The 15,552-nt window shown below is 37.8% G+C and overlaps 1 protein-coding gene across 3 annotated transcripts in view; it reads left to right on the top strand.

Moving 5' to 3' along the window:
* The first annotated feature begins 47 nt into the window (after window positions 1-47).
* LOC127419780 (1-phosphatidylinositol 4,5-bisphosphate phosphodiesterase gamma-1-like) overlaps window positions 48-15,552 on the top strand; it is a 91,657-nt gene continuing 76,152 nt past the window's right edge. The window contains exons 1-2 of one of the 3 annotated variants that reach the window (XM_051661503.1): window positions 48-235; window positions 834-1,109. In XM_051661503.1, coding sequence (XP_051517463.1) covers window positions 899-1,109 — 211 coding nt within the window. In that variant the 5' untranslated portion in view covers window positions 48-235; window positions 834-898. The remainder of the gene's footprint in view (window positions 236-833; window positions 1,110-15,552) is intronic. The other 2 variants (XM_051661502.1, XM_051661500.1) reach the window with 2 other exon arrangements.

Genomic DNA, 15,552 nt, shown 5'->3' with positions numbered 1-15,552 from the left:
CTTTAAGAGCCCGTGTGCTCGGTGTGTGCTGTAGGGATCGGCTGATGGGGGAAGGGCTCTCACACATCGACTCATGGCGGAGATCACCACATCTCACAATCGGCTCGATCACACCGCCAAACCCGCGTCTCATCATGGACACAAGACGTCACGAGCGCCGCTGAGATTGCGGACACATTGGATGTTGCGTTTCGGCTTTTATTGAGTCCCAGAGAGCCAGCTGCATTCATATACGGTGAGACAATACAAAACCTGTGTTAATATTTTCTTTATAAACATCATAGACTCTCAGATCCATATTGTAGTTAACATATATGTCTATCCGATTCATCTCTTAAAACTGTAAGCATGTGTTGTTCATGATATGAATAATACAGGTACAGTGATTTTCGTGTTTTGTTTTTTGTTTGCATTGGGCTGGATCTGTATAAAGTGATCCTATGGGTTATATTTAACTGAATTGGATCAGATCAGCTCAATTTAATCTACTTATACATATCAGACTTCAGATAACAGGATTTATTCATGTGATTGATCTGTTATTTATGTATCTGAAATAATAATCCATGCACTCTTAGGCACTGATAATAATTCACCTATTGTTCACCATATGAGATTTCTTAATGGCTGTAGTAGTCTATGCAAATAACCACATATCAGGCCTATTTCAAATGTCCAGTTTACAAATGGACACATGTGCATGCATCTTATAGTAGCAGGCCTCTGTGTATGTGTTTTCATAACTGATGCATACTGTGCTTGCACCGCTGCCATGTCCTATTGTTGTTTAGTTATTTTTTAAGGTGTGTTTACATTATTCATTATTTTCATAGGTGTCCTCGCCAGGCCCGGGAGGCTGTGAATTATTCTTAAAGGAACTGGACAACAAACAGGGGAAATGGCTGCGACTGCCGGCTTCTCCTCCAATGGTCCCTGGACGCTGAGCGACACCGAGGTGAACAGTTTGTACCGGGATCTCGAGCTGGGCACCGTATTGACTCTCTTTTACTCAAAAAAGTCTCAAAGACCTGAGAGAAGGACATTTCAAGTTAAACTTGAGACCAGACAGATTATCTGGACCCGAGGAACGGATAAAATCGAGGGGGGAAGTAAGTAACGGCTTGTTTAAGTTTGTTGAATGCAAGATTGGTGGATGTTAAATTAGTGTTTGGCATTATGGGTACATTGTTTGACATTTACATGGTGTAACCACAGTTTTGGTTCCCACAACTTTAAAATGTGTCTTTAGCTATTCATCCTTACTAAAAAATTTGTCTATACAGGTGAAGTGTGTAATATTTTTCAGTGTTAAAATACTTTTAACTATAAGTAAGCTGTTGGCAAATTTTCCCGAAAAGTGTAAACTCTGTCTTTGTGGCACTATCAAAACATTGCACTGTTTGTTGGAGCATCCCTACCAGCATAACAACATTGACTCAACCAATGACATGAGGTTGGGGGCAGGACTTTCTATTTTCCAACTAATGGCAATCAGGGATAGTGTTCAGGAAGCGGATTTCCGAAATGTAGGATGTCAGGGGAAGTTGTATTCATATTCATGAGGAAAGCACTACATGATTGGTTTTGGGCTTGGTGTAGGGGTAGGGTTAGGGTTGGGTTAGGTTATTGTTTATCCGACCACTCGGGTAATACTTTCATGATGAATATTACTGATTACTGATTGACCAAAGTTTTGGTCTCCGCAGCCTAAAATATGTATTTAGCTCTTGGTTCTTAGTAAAATTTGCAGCCTGATCTCATGAGAAGTGCAAGTTCATTGCACATATCGTGGCAGTGAAGTGTCCACTGAGTGGCATTAAAGCGAGTTAAATTTTCTCCCAGACATATGAGGTTTTTAAGGTTAATGCTCTGAGTTTAAATCAACAATACTGACCTCCCTACCCTAAACCTTAAACCTAACACTAACCGAAAGTGTCATAAACGCAACGGTGAGATGAAAAACACAAAAAAACCCACATCATTTTGTTGTGCTTCTATGACACTTTCAGCTCATGTGTCGACTCGTGTGATCATCAGGACTTTTTTATTATCATCTGCAGCGGCAGCATCTCAGTCTCCGCCAGGCACAGGTATCATAATAACGCGGAATACAAGATGGGGTATAATTCAAACAATTGTATTAAATGATTGCTGAGCAAACAGCATAATCAGTAGCACCTGTATAATCCAGAAACATGCGCTCTTCCTCCATTCTCTCGTCATTTGTTTACCTCACGAGAGAGCGTGTTGCCTTTATTACACTCCCAGCGGCAACAAGTGAAAGCGGAAATAATATTACCAACATCCAACAAAATGAAAAGGAAGGAAAGTACATATAATGAATCTATATAAAATAATTAGATAAAGCATTATTAAATGAAATCTAATAATTAAATGAAATGGTGACAAACTAACCAAAAGTTTCACTTTAAGTTTAATTACACCGGTGGGTTATCAGTTCAGTACAGTAGAGAATAGTTTGTATAAGCCTACTTGTTTTTACTCTTTGAGTAAAGAGTATAATTGAATATTTTGTGTTTATTTATTTATTTATTCAAGCAACAGTATTTTTGACAGCAGAAACTAGGCAACTACGGGATTACCAACAGGAACATTCAGTTAACAGTGCCGTTGAGCAGAAAGCTTACATGTAAGCAGTTTTGATAGAGCTGCTGATAAAAAGTTAAATGATCATCATCGGACGATTAGATGAAAAGAAAATTGGAGATCGGATGATCCCTAATATTCAAGTTGATTGGGTCTCAAAAACGAATGATGATTATTAGTCTGCTGAATCACAAAATGGACAAAAACAGGTACACGGTGGATGGGTACAATTTGAAAATGAAGACGACAGTGTTTTTCTTTGTTTCACTGTTTATATATTTATTTGTTTGTGGGTGAATAATAAATAAAAAAAAGGTTTCAATTGGGTTCATTTTAAGAGAAATCAAGTGTGAAATCCTCACACGTTTTACCTTTTTTTTTTTTTTTGTCTATCTAATCGCAGTTCAAATTGCAATCGCAATAGTTTTCAAAATAATCGCAATATGACTTTTTGTCCAAATCGTAGAGCCCTATTACAAGTCATGGGTTATAGTAAAAGTGTTTAGATTAGAGGTAGACCGATATACCTTTATTGGCAAAAATCCATTCCGATAGTTGCTGATAGTTTTTCAGTCATTTCAAAATAAGAGTCCCCGGTGTTTTGGGCTTGTTTATATTTAAAAGTCCCACGTTATGCACCACATCTTATTTTTTCTGGTTATTATTGGGATTTTGTTTGAACAAAAAAACAGAATCTGGGATTTTATTCATTTTGGACTCTTTGCCTTTACCCGCCATAGTAAAGAAAGAGTAAGATATGTTTTTGACATTCTATAAATGTATTTAAAAAACTATCAGCCGATTAATCGGCTATCTGCCTTTCCCACCACCTTAATTATCGGTATCTGCAAAATCCACTGTCGGTCAACCTCTAGTTTAGATGTCATAAAAAAGCATTGTGTGAGGAACAGGGTGAAAAGTAAGTGTTTACGAACTGAAAATCTACCGTTTTACTGGTGATTTGTGTGAAAGTGATTAAAAGTCGTTGTTGTTGTAGCGCCTCTAGTGTTCATTTCACCAGGAAACTGCCCTGATACGAACAAGCCACGTAAAAATAATTTTGCACATTTTTCTATAAAGTGGATTTCATTTTGAAAAAAAAGCTTATGTTTCTACCAAACATAATAACAGCTCAAGTATATGAATTACACAGACCTGTCACTGATTTATTTTGGAAATTTGCATATTCCACAATTCATTCATGGTTTTCATGGTCGTAAATGACAGGCACTGATTTTTCTTTGTGCTTTTAAAAGGTTCAGAATACGCACGATTACAATATATTCTTATTTTGGTAAGTCGGATGTTAGGTGTTGAACACGAGTGTACAGCTCGTCTCGGGTCTGATTGTATCACAGGCCCATCTGTGCTGCTGTGCTCCTGCGGCAGGATGCCTTACAAACAGCTGCGCTCTGCTCCGGATGCACCAACCACACACACACACACACACACAAAAAAACAAAACACCTAGTGACCCTCATCGTGGTGTCAGTGTGTGTCTGAAGTCATATGTGACTTTCGAAGTAGATGTTTAGTAAGGCTACCGTAGGTAATGATTTAATAAACTGATGGAATGATGCTATGTGAGATTTTTGAATGAGATTTTTTTAGGTCAGCGTGGAATAATGTAATAGATTTTCATTGCATTGTATATTGTGGGAGATGTTTGCAATAAGTTCACCTCACCTCTTTGTTAACCTCGTGGTACTACATTTTTATAATCGCTGGAAATTTACAGTGTTTTATGACACATACACAACACATACCAAGTTGGGATGTGCACAGTCAGGATTGGGGAGTAATGGAATACATGTAACAGGATTACGTATTTAAAATACAAAATATAAGTAACTGTATTCCACTACAGTTACAATTTAAATCATTGGTAATTAGAATACAGTTACATTCAAAAAATATTTTGATTACTAAAGAGATTACTTAGAATTTTATTTGAATTTGTATTAATTTAATATTTATTCTATTAAATTGGAAAACATTTATCCATATAAATGTTATGATCTGAGGAGCTTTTGAACAGCAGTGAAACACTTTCTTATGATGTGTTACATTCATACGAACAGACAGAGGGCACTTTTACATTGTTTAAAAAGTGGATATGACATCATTGCGGAAAAAGATGTGGTTGTGGAGCATGTGGAGCAGCAGAAATAGTAAACCTTGTGTAAATTGTCATGTAAACATTTTGCTTTATGCTAAGCAAAAATGCTACTTCTAGCCCTTTTACTTGCACGTTACCAGCCATGATTTCACTTTTTTTTTATTATCAAGAAAAACGTTCGATCATACATATATTTTATCAGAATATCAGAAAATGTATTTTTAATGTAAGTGTATTATTAACTTTTTTTATAGTCAAAACAAGTGAAAAAAATCTGCCAGTGCTGAAGAAGTTATCCAAAGTGTTCAGATTATTTTACTGTCCAAATTACATTGTACAGAATGTATTCTGTAATCTGCAGTGGAATAAATTTTAAAAGTAACTCTCCCAACCCTGTGCATGATTAATTGACTAATCGAGTACTAATTCTGCACCAGATAGTCGACTATTAAAAAAAACACTACTCGAATATCGCAGACTGATAATTTTTTTTGCCTGCCATGGGCAGCGCTGAATTATCATGTACTTTCCTTCTGAATCTCTCACCAAATCTCACAGTTACAGTTGAGTCATTGAGTTTGTGGATGTGTCGTCGAGGTGTTGGATGAGTGAAAAGAAGATATGATGCCGTCTGTCCTTTTAAAAGCAAAGCTTAATGTGGCAATTCTTGTAATATTTTTATTCTTATTAAATTCTACTCTACTGGTATTTAGTTCTTGTTAGAGACATACATATCAACAGCCAAGGATCTCCTTTTATGGTGGAAAGAAAATGCGAAGTGGTACAAGAAACTCTGAAGTTTATTAGACTAGGGCTGTGTGATAGGACAGTGTAATCAGATATCGACGATGTCTTACAAAGATTCCGATGCTGATTGTGAACAGATGATGATAGACAATAATGGGAAATGGCAAAACCATGGATCTGGGAAGTCGCCAAATATATTAAACAGTTACCAGGGTGTGAAACTAGCACCCACCACCCACAAAATACGATGAGGTTGAATAAAGTCCACAAGCTTCTCGTCCAAATGCATTTCATGGACGGGTAATTTTGCTCATCTACCTGCAACAGGCAGGTGAATTGCTGCAAGGTGTCTCGGAGTGACACATGACAAGTAATGCTGTTAGTCACAAAGACTTGCGCTTGAAGAAACACACTTTATTATATTTTTAAGAACAGACAAATAGCTGTGTTTCTATCAGCACATTTTAGGATATCGCATAAAATCTGCTGGATGGAAACACCAAGATGTAAATGAAATCTCCAGAATGCACATGGAAAACTTATATGCTCCCTTGAGGTGGATACATTTTTTTATCTGATAAGAAGAAATGCGCATAAACTATGATAGGAACGCATTTACAGAATAAACTCCTGTTGAATTTAACAGGAATACAAGATGCGCATAAAAAAATCATGTGACTGAATAATTCATTCATAACTGGACGAACCAGCGTACCAATCATAGCAACTGAATTGTGAAATACAGGTGTCCTAAAAATCCAAAGCCTGCATAGAGTTTGCAGAGCAAATAGGTTAAACACAAACTTGCACTTTTTCCAGAAGAGCAGGTTTATTGATACATTTAAAGAATAATTTATAGATCCACACCGCAAAGTCATAATGGAGGAACGCACGCACACATGGTGCTCCCAGAGCTGTGTGACACGCTGTGTCATGAAACAGGTTATTAAAGTGTTTTGTCTGTGCGTCATATACCAAGAGTATTTTATTAATAAAAGAGTCACACAGTTGCTTCAATTTCCCTGGAAGTGACGATTTTGTTCTTTTGAATGCAAGGGATGGAAACGCGGCTTTATCCGCACATTGTTTTGTGATATTCTGATTTTTCTGATAAATTAAATTCACAACTTGGATGGAAACATAGCTACTGCTTGTGTCTGATTCGCTGTTTGTTCAGAGGCGTGCAGCGCGAGCTGGAACCGGTCTCGTGGAACAAGTGCATGTAAAGAGTTTTCTGTCTTTTTCTCTGTTTCATTCATCTTAAAACTGTTTGCAAAAATACTGTTGTCTATGAGAATGCTGCAAATGATCTCTGATCATCTCAGGAGGTCTTTAGTTCTTAATCTTTATGCTATTAGTAATTGTTCACCTGTTGTAATACTTGCGTGATGGCAAATGGGTCCGTTGGAGACGGTAAATGTTTGGCTTTTTGGGAGGTGGTCAAATAAGATTTTCGTTACTTTATTGCTTTTTTCGTTTTGTTTAAAGTGCAATTTGAATTTAGAAATGTCTTTTTAAGTTTTTTTTGTGTTGCGATAAATGAATTAAATTTTTAAAAAAAATCAATAAAGCAAAAAAATTCATCAACCCTCGGCAGGTGGGTTGACAATCTAATCGGATATCGCGATATTATTTAAGGCAATTATCGCTAAAATATTTTTTACATATCGCCCAGCACTATATTAGACCAGTATGTGCGTTAAATCTTTGATCACTTTTATAAAAAGCCAACTTTCAGTACTTGTTTTTCTGAATAATAACGTGAAATGATAAAAATGTGATAGCCTATTAATGCGTATTGTTCATTTCATTTTTAAAAGCATAGTTTGTTAAACTTGGCTTATTTTGAAACCATTCTTGTTACTGTTTTTAGTAGAACAAAAAATAAATGTCATGTTTGTGCCATACTTTTTTTTTGTTGGGATTTTTCCCCTTTTTCTCCCAATTTGGAATGCCCAATTCCCAATGCGCTCTAAGCCCTCGTGGTCACATAGTGATTCGCCTCAGTCCGGGTGGCAGAGGACGAATCCCAGTTGCCTCCGCGTCTGAGACAGTCAACCCGCGCATCTTATCACGTGGCTTGTTGAGCGCGTTGCCACGGAGACATAGTGCGTGTGGAGGCTTCACGCCGTCCACCGCGGCAACCACGCTCAATTCACCATGCGCCCCACCGAGAACAAACCACATTATAGCGACCATGAGGAGGTTACCCCATGTGACTCTACCCTCCCTAGCAACCGGGCCAATTTGGTTGCTTAGGAGACCTGGCTGGAGTCACTCAGCACGCCCTGGGATTCGAACTAGCGAACTCCAGGGGTGGTAGCCAGCGTATTTTACGATTACTCATTTTCGTGGGTTAGAGCAGTGGTTCTCAACCTTTTTGACTCCATGGCCCCAAACTGTCCAAGACAATATTTGAAGGCCCCCTCGCCCGAAACTAGACATGTCTGATTAAAAATAATTAATCATGGATAATTTTTGATTCTAGAAGTTTCAGAAAGAGTTTGTTTATATTTTTAGCATTTTAATTAAGTTGGATTATTTTAATATTTCTTATTTTAAATTAATTTGAAGTCATCTTGAGGCCCTCATGGATGTGTGCTGAGGCCCCCTAGTGGGTCCCGGCCCCCTGGTTGAGAACCACTGGCTTAGAGTACTAATTACTACAAAATGCCCATCCCTAGTACCAAGGTCCCCTTGTTTATGGAAAACCTGGAAATATCATATTTTAAAATGTTAAGTTTGTGATTTCCAGGCCTGGAAAAGTAATGAAAGTATAAAAAAGTAATGGAGATTTCTATTGTAAACAGCCTATAAATTTGTAAAGTTATGCACCAATCTAAAATATTTAATTACCTAGAATATGCTAATAGTACGATCGCTATAAAATTATTTTAACGTCTTTGTACAGTAATCGTAAACAACTAAAAAACTCATTGTTCAAATGGTGTAAAACGTAGTTTATTGCTGTATTTGCCAATAGGGTGCAACAGTTTGGTTCCGGAGGTAACAATAACTTATAAACCTTTGAGTTCGTTAATCAATGGTTCATGCTTCTGTTAAAGCCATCAGTCTGTTATTTCAACTGAATAAAAAAAAAAAAACACGTGTATAATAGTGGAATTCCTGCTGAAGAACTACACTACCCATGATCCTGAAGGGGAATTGATTAGTGCCAATATTATTGGCCGATATGAGATTGTCACCGATGTATCGGCGTATATTTTAACAATATGCGCCGATATGAAAACGTTTTTTCAGAACATATAATGCAGAAAGCAATGCTTTATAATTGGTGTCATAGCGTAGTTTGTCCAGCAGAGTGCGCTCCGACTCCATTGTTTACAGAGCTGACTCTGAGCTGACGGTGGTTCTGCAGACAGGGCGGTGGTTCAGCGGTGTCTTCTCGGTAAATTGTTAACTAGTTTGTGAAATACATACTGGAAACTTAATAAACAATGACCCCATCATTTTCCCTTTTCAGTATAACTAATATAACGTTAACCTTGTCCCTGACAACCATGTCACTCATGTTTATCACATCTGTTTGCTGTTAGCCAGCTATAGATTGTAAGTGCAGTCAGTAATGTAGCAGATTGAAAGGTAAACATCAAAGCATCTTTTTGCAGCTCAGCAGACAATGGTGCAGTGGTGGATTGTGTCTGATGAGTGTTGATTTCATGCTATGTTGTTATCTAGTTGGTGAGACACAATGCTGTAAAGTAAAATAAACAACATCTGTCTTTTATTCTCCATGACAATGAGCTTATAGCTAACTAGCTGACCACGTAGCTACTTTCATAGTTGTCAGCTGAGTGGAAGCTAATGAGTAAACATGTATTCACCAAACTGTTGTGTTCAAGATTCACAGTTTGGTACCCCCTTCAACCGAACAATTCCAGTCGTTGCATTTATAAAATGTAATATTTAAAAGTCTGGTTTTCCACTGTTGAATGTTTCCCCTGAACTTGCATAGCAGAATACGGTGTAACACCGCTGCTTATCTGTTTATCTTGACTCGGAAGTATTAATATAGTCAGCATTTAGATGGCGCCGCGGATGGCCGCCTCGGTGTGTAGCTCTTCAGTTCTTTTGTTGTTTTTGTTTGTTTGTCCTGTGTTTAATAATATTTTTCCAGTCAGTTTTACTAGGGATGAACTGCTGAACATTCAGCAGCATATACCAGACAACCTTTTCCCGGTTTTTGAATATTCGTACGTTTTGCTGGACATTTTAGTCGGAGGCGCAGCTGTGTTGTTTAAACGCGCGATGAGATGCAGGTGAGGGAAATGAGCAGGCACGCTGGTCAGGCTCCGTTGGCGCAGATTTCGAACAGCGCTGCCGAGTATTCATCTAGTGAATCTCCGCTCTCTTCCTAACAAAATGGATGAACTACATCTCCTCACCCGTACAAACAAGGACTTTTCAAACTCTGCTGCCTTGTGCTTCACAGAAACCTGGCTGAGTGATGCCATTCCGGACAGCGCGTTACATCTGCCGGGCTTTCGGCTGTTCAGAGCGGATCGCATCGCTGAGTTAACGGGGAAAACGAGAGGCGGTGGAACATGCATTTACATCAATGAAAGTTGGTGTTCAGATGTAACAACGTTAAAGAGGATGTGCTGTCCTAATTTGGAAGCGCTTTTTATTAGCTGTAAGCCTTTCTACTCGCTGCGGGAGTTTTCCTCGTTTATTCTGGTGAGTGTGTATATTGCGCCAAACGCGTGTGTGAACACAGCGCTGCAACAGCTGACTGATCAAATCACTGACACAGAACAACAATACCCGGACTCAGTTATTATTGCGTGTCTTCGATCCTGTGCTAACCAGCTGGCCACCATCTTCACACAGATCTTCAGTATATCACTGGAGCAGTGTGAAGTCCCATGCTGCTTCAAACGCTCAATCATAATTCCTGTCCCAATGAAACCAAAAATCACAGGACTTAATGACTACAGACCTGTCTCCCTGACGTCTGTGGTCATGAAATCATTTGAGAGACTGGTTTTGGCCCACCTGAAGAACATCACTGGACCCTTTCTAGATCCCCTTCAATTTGCTTATTGAGCAAACAGGTCTGTGGATGATGCAGTCGACATGGGATTGCATCATATCCTGCAACATCTGGATGGACCAGGGTCATATGCAAGGATCCTTTTTGTGGACTTCAGTTTGGCTTTCAACACCATCATCCCAGCTATACTCCAGAATAAATTACACCAACTCTCTGTTCCCATGTCTATTTGTCAGTGGATTACCAGCTTTCTGATGGACAGGCAGCAGCTTGTGAGAGAGGGGAAACTCACTTCTAGCACCTGTACAATTAGCACTGGCGCCCCCCAGGGATGTGTGCGCTCCCCACTACTCTTCTACCTCTACACCAATGACTGCATCACCAAGGACCCCTTTGTCAAGCTCCTGAAGTTTGCAGATGACACCACTGTCATCGGCCTCATCCGAGATGACGATGAGTCTGCATAAAGAAGGGAGGTTGAACAGCTGTCTGTCTGGTGCAGTCAAAACAACCTTGAGCTGAACACGCTCAAAACGGTGGAGATGATTGTGGACTTTAGGAGGAACACCCCAACACTGACCCCCCCTCACCATATTAAACAGCACTGTGGCAGCAGTGGAGTCATTCAGGTTCCTGGGCACTACCATCTCACAGGACCTGAAGTGGGAGACACACTCCATTGTGAAAAAGGCCCAGCAGAGGTTGTACTTCCTTCACCAGCTGATATAGTTCAACCTGCTACAGGTGCTGCTGATACAGTTGTACTCAGCAGTCACTGAGACTGTCCTCTGCACTTCAGTAGCTGTCTGGTTTGGTTCAGCTACGACATCAGACATCAGAAGACTACAAAGGAGAGTTCGGACTGCTGAGAGGATTATTGGTTGCCCCCTGCCCCCCTTCAAGAACTGTACACTTCCAGAGTGAGGAAAAAGACTGGAAAAATCACTCTGGACCCCACTCACCCTGCTCATTACCTTTTTGAACTGTTGCCTTCTGGCTGACGCTTCAGAGCTCTGAGCACCAGAACTGTCAGGCACAGGAACAGTTTTTTTTCCCTCAGGCTATCAATCTCATGAACAGATAAATTGCTCCATTGAGCAATAACTATATGCAATACACAGTTTAGTCTTTTTTATATTTATCCAACACATCCAACCTCTTCTGCCATTACATTCCTCTGAAAAAAAAAACAAACAAAAAAAACATTTGCACTGTACATAACAGATAACAGATTTGTATTAGATTTGCACTATGTATATGTATGTCTGTGTGTGTATGTACGTATATGTATAATTATTTTTTATTATTATCTATGTTTTGCTGCTTGTTTTTGTATTGTTGTACGCTGGAAGCTCCTGTCACCAAGACAAATTCCTTGAATGTGTAAGCATACTTGGCAGTAAAGCTGATTCTGATTCGACTGATCAGTACTGTTTAGTATCAGTCAGATGCTGACCATTAAAATAAAGAATAAATAAAAAATACAATAAATAGCTAAATAAACATCAGTACTGTTTAGTATGTTTATTTAGCTATTTATTGTATTTTTTTATTTATTCTTTATTTTAATGGTCAGCATTTGACTGATACTAAACAGTACTGATGTTTATTTAGCTGTTTGTTTTATTTTTATTCTCTATTTTCTCAGTGTTCATTTCTAGAATTTATTGACAATGTATAATAATAATAGTCAAATATTCTTTGAAAAAAAAAATTGTTTAAGAAAGTAGCCTTCTGAGTACCTTTTTATAGTCATATCGGTGCACAATCCACATAGAAAAAGTCTGTTTTCATTCCAGCTCAAAAATTAACTATATTGGCCACCATATCGGTAATTGGTGAATTTTCTCCCACTAAAATCGGTATTGGTCTCAAAAATCCCATATCGGTCAGGCTCTAGAAATGATACATCAATCAGAAAATTGCTGTGAACAGAGCGCGGTAAAAGAGCTCTGCGGTGACTGCCCACTCCCATGACACACTTTGAGTGACACAAACGAGTCGCTCCCCGTACACTCCCAAACTATTTATACATTTGTATATATCTGAATATTTAGCAATAAAATGTAAATGTATAGTTTCTTTCCTTTATCAACAACTGTAAATCAGTAGTTTTATATGTTTCCATCGTTTCTAATTCGATTACGTCTTTGGCATTGCTTCATGGGATTAATTTTCTAGAACCAAAACGGCTGAAAAAGTGGGTGGGCACTGTTGAAGTTTATCAAATTTGCTTGGTTCTTTTAATAAGTTACACAACTTTATTGTTTCTTGTTGATGGAAAGCTCTTCAAGTATGCTGACAGTATGCACACACTTTGAACACATATGTCTTTTTTTTTAAATTTTTTTATCTTGCTAGACTTTGTGTAATGTTTTGTCCAGAGCTTTATGTTTTCAAAGGCAAATGCCACACTTGATGACATAATGTGAGGAATACCATCAGAGCAGGTTTATCATCTTCATGCCAAAATAAAAGAAATAATTTTTTGGAATCATGTTACACCTTACGGATCAGTCAAATATGAATGGTATGCAGTACGCTGATAATTTAGACAATGGCAAGCTGATGTGCAACTTAAATGTCAAGTCAGTTTTGGTTTGGTGTTTACGCTTGAGTGATTGTATTAACAAATTGTATGTCTGATAACATTTCTTGCTCTTTTTCAGTACTTGTTTTTTAAGCCAGATAAGTCAGATAAGCTTCGTCATGGATTATTCGGTTGGTTGGAGAGCAACCGAAAATTCATCAAACCTTTCCCAGAACTCCCTTATCAGAAGGTCACCATCTGATGCCGATAAACAAAAGTTTACACTCTGGTATCATTTGAGTCTGCCATTAATAAAGTCTGCTGTGGGTTTTGCCATGTGATAAATTATATTTGGACAGTTGACATGACTAGGGTTGGGAACCAAAAAAACGGTTCTTATTCACAACTGGTTCCATTTAAAATAAAAATAATAAAAATAAAATACTGGAAACGTATGATTTTCATGACTTTCGTTTTCTTTAATGGTTCTCGAATATGCATTCTTCCACTGATGCGGACACATCACTGTACTAAAATACTCTGACAGAGTTTCCTGCAGCGCTATTCAGTGGCAGCACTGCTCCACTACTGAATTTATTGCGCAAAACACAGCGTGTCCAGTGTTGTCAGATTCCCGAACATATTAGTCACTAGGACTGCAACTAATGATTATTCTGATAATCGATTAATCTAACGATTATTCGTCTATTCAGGTGATTATTGCAACGATTAACCATTAGCTCTTATCCGATTATTCAGCTTGTGCCCCGACTTAAAAGGTTGTATTAAACGTGCTTACTAACAATAAAGAGGACAAAATCATCTTTTAAAAATACCTTTAAATGACATTCACTAAACTAAAGGGAAAAAAAAAATTCTGTAAAACATTCACTGCAAAAATCCTATTGTTATCAAGTGTATTTGTCTTGTTTTCCATTTAAAATGGTCTAAAAATAAATTTACTTGAGAAGCAACATATAAGATATTTAGACTTGCTTTAAAAGAATGAATCTTAAATATAAGTGTATTTTGTATAGGGATGTGCTGAACGACTAATTTCACTGACGTTTAAATGGAAATTTTGAAGTCGACTAGTCTAAAAAGAAACCAACCTTCAGAAAACAGTCTAAAAAAAATTTGTATGTGACCCATTTACAAAAAAATCAAAATCCGAAGCTAAATTCCACTGAAAAGGGGCATTTATCTGCAACCATGCTTGCCTTGCATTATGATCATTGTACATTAAATATAGAACATGACACGCATTCACTGAATCAACATTAGCGAATATTTAACAGGCATATTTATTGAAAACAATTGAATGAATAGTGCAGGACCAATAAATCAACCCTAATAGCCTGTTCTAAACAGAAATCACCACGTAGAAGTTACTTAACATATTAAAACAGTCAGAACATTATTGAAAATAATGAACAGTTAGACTAAGCCAAATCTGTGAGAGAGAAACAAATGTGCTGAAAAGTTTTGCGTATTTCAAGACGTGCATTCGTGCATTAGCCATTGATCTAATATGACAGCTGTTCGGTAAAGAACGTTAAACAATAACAGTTACGATGTAAAATAAAAATGGCAATAGGCTTGAGATTTAGTCTACAACAAGCGTACAAGCATGCACAGATGTAAAGAAGACTCAAATGTAAAAACATCCATAGGGACTTTCAAACGTTTGGAAATCTGATTCCCGCACCACCACCGAAGTGATTTCATTACTACTTTGCTGAGTTTGCTTATCTAGCGAGATGACATTTTCCTGTGTGTGCCACGAGTGAGAGAGGGAAGAAGCACACTCAGCCGGAGGTGAAATGAAACTTTGTATCTGCTCCAGATATCCTCTTTTTAAAATAATTTGTATCACTAATATGACAGTGATTTAAGCACAGCCTCTGTAAACATATAAAGCCAAACATAAATAGACTGGGCTTTTTTGAAAGGGGGCCTTTAAAGAGACAGGAGCTATAACAGAGCGTTTCAGACAGAGGGTGAAAAGAGGTGCTGCAGCAATGTACAGTATGAGAAAAATAATGTGTTTTTTGAACATTAAAGCAGGTAAACCTATTCTAGTAGACCCCCAAAATAAAATCATGAACCTGTAAATTAGCATTATATGGGCTCTTAATAAAAATAAAAAAAAATACTGAAGATAAAAAATCTATATCCGATTAATCGAAAAAATTGTCGAAGATTAATCAATTATCAAAATAATTGTTAGTTGCAGCCCTACTTTTGACTTACAGCGCGAAACATACAGTGTAACCAGTTTAGTCCGATTCCCGAACTAATAACTCAAATGAGTCGGTTCTTTTGACTTTACAGTGTGAAATGTACAGCATGACTGTTCCGATTCCTGAACAAATGACTTGAAAGAACCCTTTCTTTTTACTCTACAGTGCAAAACATATAGCGCAACCAGTGAATTACTTTTCATTTTAACAAATTACTTTATGAGCCAGTTCTTTTGACTCTACAGCTCGAAACAAACAGCATGACCGTTCCGATTCCCGAACGAATTACATA

The sequence above is a fragment of the Myxocyprinus asiaticus genome, chromosome 29, assembly GCF_019703515.2.
Source record: "Myxocyprinus asiaticus isolate MX2 ecotype Aquarium Trade chromosome 29, UBuf_Myxa_2, whole genome shotgun sequence".
Taxonomy (NCBI): Eukaryota; Metazoa; Chordata; class Actinopteri; order Cypriniformes; family Catostomidae; genus Myxocyprinus; species Myxocyprinus asiaticus.
The sequence above is the reverse complement of the archived record's forward strand: the minus strand, read 5'-3'. Positions and strand labels throughout refer to the sequence as shown.